Below are 13,662 nucleotides of genomic sequence, written 5' to 3'. Positions count from 1 at the left end.
AGACAGTGAATGGAACACTCAAGCGTGTTGAATTTTTCAAATCTCAGAAGAAAAAGGCATGTTCAGTGTGTAGCTGCAGTTCAGCTTTAATCAGTGCAGGCAAATGCAGACAGTACAAACTGCAGACCCACCCTTTCTTTAAAATCCATCCCATTTTTCTGGCAAATTCACGGTAACTAATATCAGAAAGTTGGGCATTGCTTTTGCATGAGCAGACACCAAAAGCTGTTGGGGGGAAAAAAAAAAAAAAAAAAAGAGTTGCAATTGAAAGAGTTGCAATTGTTACTAAATGCTTCCTAGCATTTAGTATTTCAAAAAAATGGTGAAATAGGAAGGAAGACTACCTGCTGCTTTTCCAACAAAAGGCATGCCCTAGTTGGCTTAATAGCCTGAAGTATTCCAATTTTAAATGTATGTTTAGTGAAACATACATGAAAACAGGAAAACCAAACTTAAATTTCAATCTCCATACAAACCCATATATTAAGATAGTCTTTTTACTTTGTCATTTAATACTGTTGTCACTGAGGATGTGTTGCATGAGAACAAATTGTGGTTTTTCAATTTTCCATTAGTGTCATTAGGTCTCTTCCAAAGGGAATTACGAATGTTGATTTTTTCTATCTGGTATTTCACTAGAGGAACGGTGACCTCCAGTGGCCAGCTAACCCAAAGTGTATATACCACATAGGCCCTAGCAAATCAGAATAATGATCGAGTCTGGTAGCCTTTTAATAGCAGCAAACAGAACTGTTAGTACCAGAAGCCTGAATTTACTTACCCATTGATTTCCCTTGTTCTTAGAATTCAAATTTCATTCAGTAACATTAAATGGGAAAACTACTGTTAACTGTGGTGTACATGGGAAGCCTGTAGTGTTTCATAGGATCACTTCAAACAACTCTGAAAGCACAAAGAATGTAGCTATAAAGCTCAGAGTGTAGCTCAGAGAGCACAGTGTGAAATTTCAAGTCATGATGAAGAAAATTCTGCTCACAAATGTAAGTGCTGTGTAACAACTTCAAGAAAAACCTGAGAAGTATACAAATCTATTAGAATAATTCATAGGCAATCCTATAAAATCTATTTAGTGTAATTCAAGATGCTTTATACTCTAAGTCTCCTAGTTGAAATATTACAATACAATAGAAGTAACATAGAAAATATGGTGGTATTCCTTTGCATTTGAGGCAAAACGTGATTTAGCTGGCAAGAATGAATCTGGTCATACAACATCCTGGATGTGATTACTGACTGGTTTTGTGAATCAGTATCTCAGCTGGATCAGTTGCATGGGCTTCTGCCAGCTTCCCAAAGTCAGAACCCCAATCTGTGGTGGTATTCCACTGGAACACTGGCCGGTTGAAAGAAAGCTAAACCAGGTGGAGTTGTTTCCTCCATTTTTATTTATTTTGTTGGAAGTGCTGTGTATCGAGATTTCAACAAATGACATTTAAACTGTCGTCAGCTCCTGTGTCACTCAAACCCATGATAAGAGCATTCTGATAAGTGGAGGATAGCGGGGGTTGCCTTAATTAGAAAACTACTAAAACAAAACAAAACAAAAAAAAAAACTACTGTTGAACATGCTACTGTTACAGCAAATGAGAAAAGGTTCTTAATTATTAGAACAGCATTATTTGAGTCAGAACCATTTTTTTAATTGACTATTGCTGGTATGGAAGATAAATACTGGTTTCTAGTTCCTGTAGCAGGAAATATTATCTGTAAATACCCTCATAGTTATATTTTAATTGCAGAATAAGCCTCTGGGCTGTTCAAGCTATTGTGTTGGTTGGTGTGACTTGCTTTTAATGACTGCTTAGCCACGTGGCTAGCCGTTGATGTGATGTTAGTAAATTCTGCTTACTGGTTTTGTTCAGTGCTGCATCTAACATTAGGCCTGGTTATATTGACTTGACAGGTTGATTTAAATGCAACTTCTAATCTAAGAGGCTGCTTTTACAAGAGGCAGCTTTAGAGGAGCTTACAAAAGAGAAAAATTAATTATATTCTGGGAAGGCATCTTGGCTTGACTGGAAAGCTTCTGGAATATATTTTTGATTTTAAGCGTGAAGCTGAAGTTGTATAGCAACAATGTCTTCTTTTAATTTATATGGTGAAAGACTTGGGAAACAGTTTTTCTGTAGTCTTAGTTTTATTAATTTCTTACTATTTTTCAAGGGTTGTTTTGTATTGAAAATATAGCAATAGGGTAAACAGGTAAGCATATAACATGTAGTGTCAAAATCTATTACTCTTAAGTCTTACTAGTTTGTTTATATTTTCTACCAATATTAAAAATAACCTCAGTGGCTTATCTGTGCATGCACTCTAGTGCCAATGTATATGTCTGTTTTTAGATCTACTAAATGCTTAACGTTTAAATTTTTCTTTCCTTTCCTCATTATATTTTCTCTTAGCTGGAAAAGAAGCAAGCAACCCCTCCATTTCAGCCTCAGATCACAGATGATTATGGTTTGGACAACTTTGATACGCAGTTTACCAGCGAACCTGTGCAGCTAACCCCAGATGATGAGTATGTTTTTTTCCCTAAATACAATTGTATATTAAGAACTTAGAAGTTATGAAATTAGCTTCCTCTTTGTAATTCCTAAATACGTACCTAGATTTAGAAACACAGTCAAGTGAAAGGAACCAAATTCACTTCGAAATTCTTGAAGAATTCTATGTGTCTTGCATAACCTCCCACACTTTTTATATATTAGACTGCCTCGTAATCTATTAGGTGATCAGAACACTGTATTGATTTCTTGTTGAGCGTGTGCTTGGCACTGGATGAAGACACAAAAATTGGATTCCTAACCTGGGCAGCTTAAATTTGTCCTGAGTAGAGAAACAATTGACACAGTTTCTCATGTCTCAGTGAACCTGAGATAGCAGAAAAATCTTATAGAAATGTCCTCTTGAAATGTGGTGTGGAAAAAATTTCCAGGAAGAAGTATGCTCTGTTAAAGGAATTTGAAGGCTGAGGAGCCATTCCTGTGCACAGGAGGAAAGTTGCTTCAGATAGCAGATGGAATATGAGAGACTATGGTTTGGTAGTTAGACAGGAGACTTCGCTTGCCCTGTAGAATATACTCCAACTCCAGTAGAATAACTGCAGACAGTTTTGGGGGGTTATTGAAGTGTTTAAGGTTGGAAAGTTTGGAGCTGGAAAAACAAAGGAAAGCTCTGTGCAGTACAGGGAAAATTGAGAAAGAAAGCACTCTTGTTGATGTCATTTGTCTGTGAAGCATTTAGTGTGTGGTGCAATTCTGTCAAAAGTACAATGAAACTTTTTGCTGCCCATTTAGATACAGAAGTAAAATGAATTAAAGCAAATTTTGCATTTATTAGAAATCTAAGACCTCAGGATTCTGAAATTGGTGCAGCAAGACTAAACTAAATTGGTATTTTTATTTGTTTTTCAGAGATATAATAAAACGAATAGATCAGTCAGAATTTGAAGGGTTTGAATACATCAATCCATTGTTGCTGTCAACAGAAGAAACAGTATGAAGGAATGCCATCTTCGTTGTAGACAATATGAATGACCTTTAACTTTATCCTTAACTACAGTATATGCATGCGAGGCTGGGGAACTGTAAGATTTTGGATGGAGACCAATGATTTAAAAAAAAAAATTGCTGCTGAAAATCAAAGAAGAGAATAATGATTTTGGTGGGTGTCTTCCGCCACTTAAGTTATTCTTACGTTCTGGGCACTGACACAACTGGCTTCATTAATGAAGGAATTTGCATTTTGTGCCTATTTCATGAAGGATTGAAACATTCATTGCATCCCTTGGGGAGGAGATTCTGAACAACTTTGAGAACTGCGAACTTTCTACAAACATTTGATGCAATGAGCTACCAATTGAAGAATATTAGAGTGTAACATCCTGAAGAATAAAATATATTACGGTGGTGTTGAAGCTTATTTTTGATGCCTTTTTTCACAAGTGGTACCTGTCTAAACGTCTCAGATGTATTTAAAAGGAGTTGTGTTTTATTAGCAATCAAAATGTAAATTTGGGTACAAGATTTAAGTGCCTAAATGGATAAACTGCATTGAAGAATTGTTACATATTCGGAACATTCTTAAACCTGGTAAGTTCTGCTTGTTAATATTCCAGTAACCATTTACGTATGAAACATACGGTTCACAGCTGCAACCTAATGTTCCTTTGCTTCTTTATAGAATTTGAAACGCAGTGACTCAGCAATATTAATTCCAATTTAGAATTTCCAGTATCAATTTCACAATCTGTTTGAAACTCCAAATTTACCAAAATGTGTGGATTTGAAGAAAACTACATTTGCACACAAAGGATTTCTGAAAACACTTAAAGCAGTCCCTACACCTACAGTGATATTGAGTTGTATATTAGATTTTTGGAAAGTGTTTTTATCAACAGTACAAATATTCAGAAATAGAGCAAAAGCATAACGAAGCATAGCCTTAAAGGTTAAATAGTAAATCTAGAATAACCATAATAAAAAATACAATTTCCTGATAAAGCACACCTCCTACTTACGATAAACTGTCTGCTTACAATTACTCAGTGTATATTAATAACTAATCATTCTACATAAAAGAATGGGATGTTTTGGTAAAATGGTTTGCATCAAAGTAGTAACTTTTTTAATGGAACAAAAAGGTATATACCTAAGAACTTGGGTAAGTGAAAGATAACTATCGAACCCCTTCTTGTGGAAACCATAGGGGTGGTGGGGTGTGGGAGGTAGGGATAAAGAGTTCATTACATCAAAAAGGTTAATTTATCAGCTTGGAAAAACTCATGTCACTACATTTGAGGACTAGTAAGTTCGCATTGCTATCTAAAACTTCAGATGCTTGTGAAGATTTACCTGCCTCTGCAGGTAGTAACAGCAGAGGCAGTATTTCTTCTTGCTGGGTTTTTGGTTACCTGTATGTTGTGGGTTGTAGATAGAGGATAAAAATGTGGAAAGCAAAAAATGAGAAACCCTGTGCCATGTCATCTCACCTAATTTGGTGTAACTTGCAGGATAAGTTGCAACACTTTCAACACTTTCACTTTCTTTATATTAACATATGGTTTTCTCAGGGTACAGCATTGCATTAGGTGCTGAACATGACATCTTTCGGATTCGCATCCAAGTCATGAGGTGCTAGGACGAGACTGCCAAAACATTGTTTAAAATTTTCAATTAACCATTGATTAACAATCAACATTTTGTATCCCCTCATTAGCCACAGTTATGCAGAAGTGTGGTTATTTAGTTTTATTAATCCCATCAGGTCTAAGTTGTGGGTTTCTCTCCATTGGACTGTAGCTTTTTATATTAAGCAAGATGTGCTTTAATCAGCATTAAATAATTTACGAGTGAGAAGAACTTGCCTCAAATGCCTGAACTTTAGATACTTTATTAATAGAAAAATGGCAATATTTACCTTTTAATTGTAATCTGACACTTTTAAATTATTTTTTCCTTCTCCATGGCAACTGCTTTATTTACCCTGAATAATTTTTCTTTGTTTCAACTCCCCTAATTATACAACTGATTAAAAAAAAGAAGTTAGAGTGACTGCAGGCAGCTCATAAATGGAAATATGACAGATTAAGCTGTCCTTTGATGTGCTGGAGCATAGAACTTTAAATGGAAATATTAAAAATGCAGCTTGGTTGTTTTTATTTTTCTTTTTTAAACCTTGTTTCTAGTTGGCCAGATCATTTTGGTAGGGAGGGAAGGAAGAACAGACACATTTGCTAAACAAACATTGTAAAGAATACTTGATTTATTTAAAAATTTACAGGCATTTACAATGTTGCTGTGTTGCCAAATAGTTTGCTGGATACAAGTTTGGTTGCTCATGTGCAAGTGTATGAATAATGTTCTGTTCATAATGAAGGGGAAATTTTTTTATATAAAGTACTTGTTTTATAAATAAAAGAAAATGAAGGATGTAATTAAATGTGTGGTTTGAAAAAAATCCTAATATATTACAAATGGATCTGGTTATGATATATAGTTGTCTTATTTGAAATAGTAAATGAAAATTCTAGCTAATTTAATGATTGTAAAACAGTAAATATGTTCTTGTAGTTTTGTATGATTAATTAGTTGGGATCTTTGCTGACCAGTTTTATTTGTGCAGAAGATGGTATTCTAATCCATAACAGCTAAGATCATTTATATTGCACATCTATTAAAGACTTTAATGAAAAGTTACTAGACTGTTATTATTTATCAGCTACCTGAGCTATGTCCTACCCTCACTTTTTAATGAGACCCTATTGTAAATTAAAAACAAAACAGCTCTAGGATTCTTCCTGTATGTTGATACTATATTCTGTTTATTCTACATATTTGGATTACATCTGAACCGCAGGCTTTTGAGGTCCAAGACTCGCATTTGTTGAGACACAAAACCCATTCAATAGTGAAGTTTGTTGTGTTCTTCTTCACTTTGTGAATGAAGTTGTAAACAAAATCTCTGAAACAGGCACAACTGTACTATTCTTGCATACAGCCCTTTGTCAAAAGAAATTAATTTGAACTTGTAAGGCTGTCACTTGAGCTGTGGTATACTGCCTGAACAATTAATGAATTACCCTGTTCAGTAAACAGGTAACTTCAGTTGCGGGAACCTTTTCTCTTTGGTGTTAGGAAGCTGTCACTAAATGTCATTCTCCTTCATAGAGGTTACTTCTTCTCAAGCTTACAAAATGCTTACCTGCTACTATGAGAAAGTTACCAAAACAGTGGATGAGTCTTCTGCGATACCTTCTTGACTTAACAAACTCTCAGCTTGTTTATTCTGAAACAATGACAGGTTATAAGGTGGGGGGAGACCTCCCGGAACAGCCATCTTGTCTGAGCATGTTAAAATCTAACTGCATTTCACTACTATGAAACTAGTAGGGCCTGGTTACTCTGCTGTAGTTATGTTAATCACATGGATACTGACTTAGAAACCTACAAAGTCAGGTTACAAATTTAGTGGTGTTCCTCCAGAAAGGAAAAAAATCACACCCTATACATGGCCCATGCTGTGTGGCACTTGACCTTCCTTTCAGTTACCAATTTCTGATCCTTCAAGAAGTTTGAGACAAGAACCTGTTTCCTTGACAAACTTTTTTCCTTTGCTTTTGAGAAAGGTTCATCTTCAGCTTGTGCATTTGCTCTTCATCCTTCTGGCTTTACCACATGATATCATCGGCACTTTCAGACAGGCATCTAGCGAGATGACTGTCAATGTCCAATTGCGACATCCTGCAGATACAGAGGATTTCTGCAGTGAGACACAAAGTCAAATCCTTTTATTTATGCAACTTCTCACCTCTGCTCTCATTTCCTGTGTAGTCACAGCATCGTTTTACCAGCTTGGTGGATAAATCACTCCTATGCTTGGAAGCATTACAGCCTGCCCCAGCCTCTTGTAGTTGCTATTACCTGCTGCTAGATAGCTTGCTAATGGAATTTACTAGAAGACCATGCGTGCACGCTATGCTCGGGACAAGTAAGTCTATTTTTGGTGTGCTGTACACTGAGACTTATACGTGCATACTGATTTTAAGGATCGTTACATCTGCATGCAATTTCCTGTTCTTGGTGATCTCAGTATCAGTTGTCGGTGTAGACATTTATGATCTAAGACAAAACATTAGGCAACTGATAAAGGAGAGAAAACCCGTCCTTAATTTTCTAACCTGAGGCCATCAAACAGAGGTTCCTGCAAGAGGCAGGATGCTTTCTCCTGTCTGCCTTATTTCCTCTGGAGGGCTATTTTTGGGACTAAGTGACCTGCCCCACTGCCAACAGCCTTTTGTAAAGCGGATTGTATAAAATGTAATCCTGATCAGTACAGAGTAGCCAGTAGCAGAGAACTCAATATGAAGACAGGAACTAAGTTTAGCTTTTCTGCCTAAATCTCTTGACACAATGATCACAATTTTGTAAATATTAACGAAGCTATCATTGTCTCCTTGTTCAACCGTATTAAAGGTTCTTTTAAAAACCATGTTAGTTTTCAGCAACTGTGACAACCTAAACACTACTAAGGGGTATCACTTCCAGAGACAATGTAATTCATATCATAGAATACATGTTCAATGTCTGGGAGGATTTTTTTAAACAGAGGTAGTCTGACTGCAATGGAGGACTGAAGTCATTTCATTGTAATAATCAGGGCTTCCATAAGGAAAATCAGATTTCTTCTAACCTTCCCAGACCTAGAAAGCTACATCTAAAATTCAGAGTACAGTTGCTCGTCCAAAAGCACCCAAGTACTTACTGAACAGGTACCAGTGCAGCTGTAACAGTGAAGCCTGGATCTTGAAGAGATTGTTACCTGGAAGAGGTGAATCCATCTAGCTGTGAAGTCAACTTTTAAGTAACAAGAATGCTGCTTTGGAACAATTTATGGATTAGGATACAAATTTCACAAAAAAAGGTTTTCTGTACTAAGTAGTTTAAATACCTAATTTTAGATATACTAGCAATGTGTAGCTCAAATTTAGCTTTCTTTTTGAAGCAACACAATTTAGTAATCATGAACTTCTAAACTGAATTGGAAGTAGGCAATTCTGCCATTCAAAAATATTTCAGTGTTTCACCTACTTTATTTTCATTACTTTATATAGAGAGAATGCAACCAAAAGCATTGTTTTTCATATACTCTCAAGTTACTCAAAAATAATAGCAGACTTACATTCCACTAAACTGAATCTGACACATTGGACAGCTGCTGAGAGTTAAAGAGCCTTCGCTCTGGTTTGCAGTCTTCTCCTTGTAGCTTTCAGTTCCAGGTGTGCTCACAAGAGGTGACGTCTTCTCTGTGGGCACAGTCTTGGCCTTACCAAATGAAATACTGCTTTGATGCATTTGTGCTTGATGCTGTCTCTCATCCTGTTTCCTGTTTTCCTTGCTGTTCTGTACACTCCCTCTGCAGTGCTGCTGAAAGTTTAGAGCTTTTGCAGCGCTTTCCGACAACATCAAGTGGCACGCAGAAGTATTATGCTGAGTGACTTTACTTGATTTAAGATTTATAGCCATTTTTGAGGTACCTTGTGTGTCCTCCCCAACCGTGTTTTTGGCCTGATCTGTAGCAGTTACACAGCCTGTTTTCTCAGCTGTAGAAGGTAGACTTTTCAGTTCATCTGCTTGGCCCCGTTCATCAGGTAAACAGTCAATTTGGCTCTCTGATAGCTGAGGGGAGCTAAGACCGGTTTTAAAAAATTCCTCTTTGCAAAAAGATGGAAAAGATACCCATTCAAAGTCTTTCATTCCAATTTTAAAGACTTCTGTTTTTTGTAGACTCTCTTTCTCAGAGCTCTGTGATGTATAAACAGAATGTCTTCAGAACAAATGCAGTTAAATCCATAGATTAAAACCGAGGCTGGACATATTACAAACACTACAGGGAAAGCTAAACTACATCGAAGCAATAAGCATCTTATTTACATGCATCTTCAGCACTTGCAAAACAATTAACTTTCTGAAATGTATGCAATGTGCGTCTTTCCTTAACATTTCTGAACTATTCCCACCAATTAAACATGAATAGCATACTTTTAGTATGTCTTTCAGAGGCTAAGGATATTAAAAAAAAAACAACAAAAAAAAACAAGAACAACCACCTGCTGTTGTTCAGAGGAAAAAAAATCTACTTCAGAAGGGCTGTATTTTGTGTTATAATACTGCCTAACGATATCAGAGCACTGTAAAGGTCATCACGGTATGATTAACCTCTCTGTTACAGTTTGCTTTTTCCAGTTTCATTCCTTTAGGCAGGTGCTAATGCTTATACTTACGCAGGTAACCTCTCCAGAAAAACATTCTGAAGTGCTAAACTTTGCCATACTGTAGGAAAAAAAAAAAAAAAAAAGCCCAGCAAGTTGTCCTTATGCTACATGCCACATAAGGCTCAGTCACACTACAATATGTAGAGGCCAAAGAGCTGTCAACCAACATCTATTTAAAGGCAATTTCAGGTTGTTGTTTCCCCTCTTAACAGCATTCACTGTCCGGCATTTTAAGCACTACACAAAGTGAGGACAAGAAGGATACAGCACACTACCTCTGCCTTTCCAAACAACTCTGGAAAACTGGACACTGCTTGCCAACTTGTGCACTGTAAATCTTGACTTATGTTCTTCAGAAGCAAAATCCATGTTTTTTCACACTCACTTAAATCATCTTTTTCAAACCAGGAACTTCTGTCAGCCAATGCCCTGTGAAGAGTGAGAATCCAATAGTTTGGGGGTGAGAAAGAGAGAAGGAAATACTTCTCATTGCTATTAGTTTGCCTTTTAATTATTTTGACTTACCCCTCAAGTAACTCTGAGGTTTCTTAAGATATAGCTATTCCTAAATATTGCTTTATCAAGGCAGAAGTTTTAAAATTACATTTCCAATAGCTGATGGTGTACTAACCAGTTCCAGCCCAACTCAATGGCTAAGTGTGGTGATCCCTTTTGTTAATGGCTTAGCACAATGTTAGGGTTTTTATGACTGCAAATTGGTGTAACTCTTCCATTTGCATAACACATTTCCATTCTTACCTATTTTCTCTTGATCAAGTAGCACTATATGTGCTAAAATGAGTATTATATTTGACAACTTTAACATGTCAAACCACCAAGAGGTGCATAAAAAGTATTTGTCAGTAAGAGTAAGTGCACAAATGCAGACTTTTCTATCAAAAAGAGAGCCAAGGCTCCCTGTAGAGGAAAAAAAAAGCTGTTTATTATACCATTTGTTTACCAAGGGAACCTCTGTCTAGCCTACAGCACGATTTTTCTAGAACACAAATAATTTAGCCCATCAACTCATTTTATAGTCTACCATGACTTACATAAGCATTACAGCTTTCAGAATCACTCAGTTTTTAAAAAGAACATCTTGCTTTCTACTTATAACAAAGGAGATACAGGCATTTATTAGTCTTTACTTCCAAGTGAAATAGTTAAGCGTAGGCATGGCGTTTTCTTCTCAGAGACTGAGCTTGACACCTGCTGAGCACAGAAATCATGGAGTGTTCACAGTAAGGAAGGAAACTGTGCTGGTTCCTGTGCGTGCTTGGTCATTCCCATGTGGCACTCTGAAATTACTGATTAGCTTTCTAAACAACTTGATCTAATCCTTCCTAGGAAGGCATTAGAAAGGATTAACTATAAAGCAAGAATAAAAGGGTTTTTATGTTAGTAATGCTGTATAAAAGCCAATCTGAAAAGAGGGATGGGTTGTCAATGTGAGAATTCTAGTTCCAGTGTTCTCACTTCAACCGCTGCGTTTTCGTGGGTCACAGTCCAGGAATGATGCTGCACAATGAAGAAACCACAGACAATTATTACAAGCCATCAAAGAGAGGAGAGAGCAGCCTTTTGAAGCCTGTTTTTAGGAGGGGTGAAGCTGACTGAACACTTGCTCATCCTAACAGGCTGGAACAAGACCTGAACCCTAAAAGGAGTGAACCTCTTCACTCCTTTTCTCAACCCTCCGTTACTAGAGGGCTGGAAAATAAATAAATAAAACAATTTATTTCTGGTCCCTGTGAGTCTTATTCTGAAGAAAAAATACATAAATTGTTTTTTATAAGCGAGCATTCCTCGCAGGCTCCATACTTGGGGGTGCTGCTTGGTGCCAAGAAACGTGCAGAAGGCGCAGGACCCCAGCGCACTTTAACGAAGTGCAATCGACTTAAATTTCTTCAGGACGCTTCGGACGGCGTTTTACGAAGTAACTTTTTACGCTCCCAGCAACGTGCTGGCGGCACGACCACGGCGTGCTCTGAGGGCGCGGCCGTGCTCGACCCTCGGCCGGGGACGGGAGGCTGAGGCGGCCCCGCTGCCCCGCTGCTCCGCGCCCCCCGCCCCCCCCGCTCCTGAGGAGCCCTTTCCCCGTCCCGCCCGGACTCACTGGCGCCGCCGGGGGGGCTCCAAGCCAGGGCTGGGCTCCCGGCTGCAGGCTGCCGGCGCCTTCCTGGGCTTCAGGCGCAGTTTGGCGGCTCCTTCCTCAGCCATGGCCGCGGCCCGGCCTCCGCGCTCCGTCAGGGGGCGGTGCTGGGCGGGAAGGCACCGCCTTAGCGCTCCCCTCGCAGCGCTCACGGTCCGCCATGGGGCCCGTCCTGAGGGTACAAGCGGGCGGCTCGGCTCCTAGTAGCTGCTAGGTGCTTGTCTGACTCCTTAGTGTTGGGTTTAGTCCTTAAGTTTTATACGGGAGTAGCGTTTTGGAGATGGGGGGTGCTGGACGAGGCCAGTCCGCGAAGGCAGCGTGCTCAGGCCTGGCGGGGATGAGGAAAATGGGGTTTGGGACGAGCCCCACAAAATGGCTGTGGGATCGGCGGTGCTCCTCACCAGCAAATAATTGTTGTGCCGACACCAAAGAGCTGTTGGTACGTGGCTGAAGCCAAAATATGCTAATTCAAAAAGTAAAGTAGATTGGGAATGCGTCTCTGGTCTAGTTCCCTCAGGAGAAGTGACGCTGCTTATCTTTCCTGGCAGGAATGTCGCTGGATGACTTGAAATAAAACACGTGTAAGAGCTGAGCCATAACTGGTAGTTTTTGAAGCTGATAGACGCGCTAAGCAGGCTGGAGCCTTCCGGAATGCAGCCGGCAGGGAGTAGTCTGTCAGCGCCTTCCCCCATTCCCCAACAGGTAAAAGGGTCAGAAAGTAACCGCTGATAAAATTCTTCATAATCGTTACGAGAATAATTGTATGAGGAAATAAACATCCCAATTTCTCTGATAATAGGCCCTTGTAGGGGGGAACAGGTACACAGCACTCTTTTTTTTGTAAAACTTCTGAAGCCCAGATAAGGCCATGTTCCTTTTCCATACCAGAGGGAGAGTTCAGCTCTGATTTCACCACAGCAGATGCTAATTGAAGAAGACAAAACAAGAAGTGTTTTGTTTTGCTTTTACTTGATGGCCTTTGTGACTGTGTTGTAATTTATGTCACACCACTGATAATCGCCACTTGGCGGCAGCAAATAATATGGAAACCTTGCTTTAAATTTTATTTATTTATTTATTTATTTTTACTGAGCTAGTTTGTGCAGGCATTTGTACATATTTCTAGGTGTATTTATCTGTGTTAAGGATTGCTCAAGCCACAGGGTTTCTTCTTTTGCTCCTGAGATGTTTGTGTTAGTGTTTTATACATCTTACGACCCCGTGCATGCTAGTTTGATGGCCTCTGCTCCTAACTCATACGTTGTACTAACAGGTTTGTGCTGTTAGATGTGACTTTTCCAAAAAGAGACATCTGAAGTGTTGTCTGTTTTTCATGCTGAAGGTGTTGCAGTGTGTTACTGTTAGTACTGTGACTCATGCATTATAACATTTGCAAAAGCTCTATTATGGATAAGACTAAAAAAGTCAGTTATTGTACAAAAAGGGCCACAAGTGAAAGAATATCATAAAAAGAACAGTGAAAATTATTATTGTAGCCCATGACTGTAAAAGCAAAAGCAAAAAAAAACAAAACAAAACAAAACAAAACAAACCTGCATCCGTAGCAACTGTAGCTTGTAGTTTTTTATTATTGGTGGATTTAATCAAAACCGTGGTACAGTAAGATTTTTTAATTGTTGTCTGTTTAATACATACCTATTGCAGCCTTTGAAGGCAAGCACATTAGTGAATGTTGTCATTCTTGTTCTGTTTGTTG

The 13,662-nt window shown here is 38.5% G+C and overlaps 2 protein-coding genes across 3 annotated transcripts in view; one reads left to right on the top strand and one right to left on the bottom strand.

Moving 5' to 3' along the window:
* The window catches only part of PRKCZ (protein kinase C zeta), a 46,517-nt gene extending 40,299 nt beyond the window's left edge, over window positions 1–6,218 (top strand). For both annotated transcript variants that reach the window (XM_032201557.1, XM_032201558.1), the window contains 2 exons: window positions 2,424–2,539; window positions 3,435–6,218. In XM_032201557.1, the coding sequence (XP_032057448.1) occupies window positions 2,424–2,539; window positions 3,435–3,522 (204 nt within the window). In that variant the 3' untranslated portion in view covers window positions 3,523–6,218. The remainder of the gene's footprint in view (window positions 1–2,423; window positions 2,540–3,434) is intronic.
* On the bottom strand, window positions 5,770–12,013 carry FAAP20 (FA core complex associated protein 20). Its single transcript, XM_032201566.1, has 4 exons — window positions 11,910–12,013; window positions 10,069–10,222; window positions 8,701–9,323; window positions 5,770–7,262 (listed from the first exon to the last, which is right to left on the bottom strand). Exons 1-4 carry the CDS (start codon window positions 12,011–12,013, stop codon window positions 7,190–7,192), a joined length of 954 nt encoding a protein of 317 aa, XP_032057457.1. The 3' UTR covers window positions 5,770–7,189.
* Between the last annotated feature and the right edge of the window lie 1,649 nt (window positions 12,014–13,662).

This window comes from Aythya fuligula, chromosome 21 (genome assembly GCF_009819795.1).
Source record: "Aythya fuligula isolate bAytFul2 chromosome 21, bAytFul2.pri, whole genome shotgun sequence".
In the NCBI taxonomy this organism is placed as follows: Eukaryota; Metazoa; Chordata; class Aves; order Anseriformes; family Anatidae; genus Aythya; species Aythya fuligula.
The sequence above is the reverse complement of the archived record's forward strand: the minus strand, read 5'-3'. Positions and strand labels throughout refer to the sequence as shown.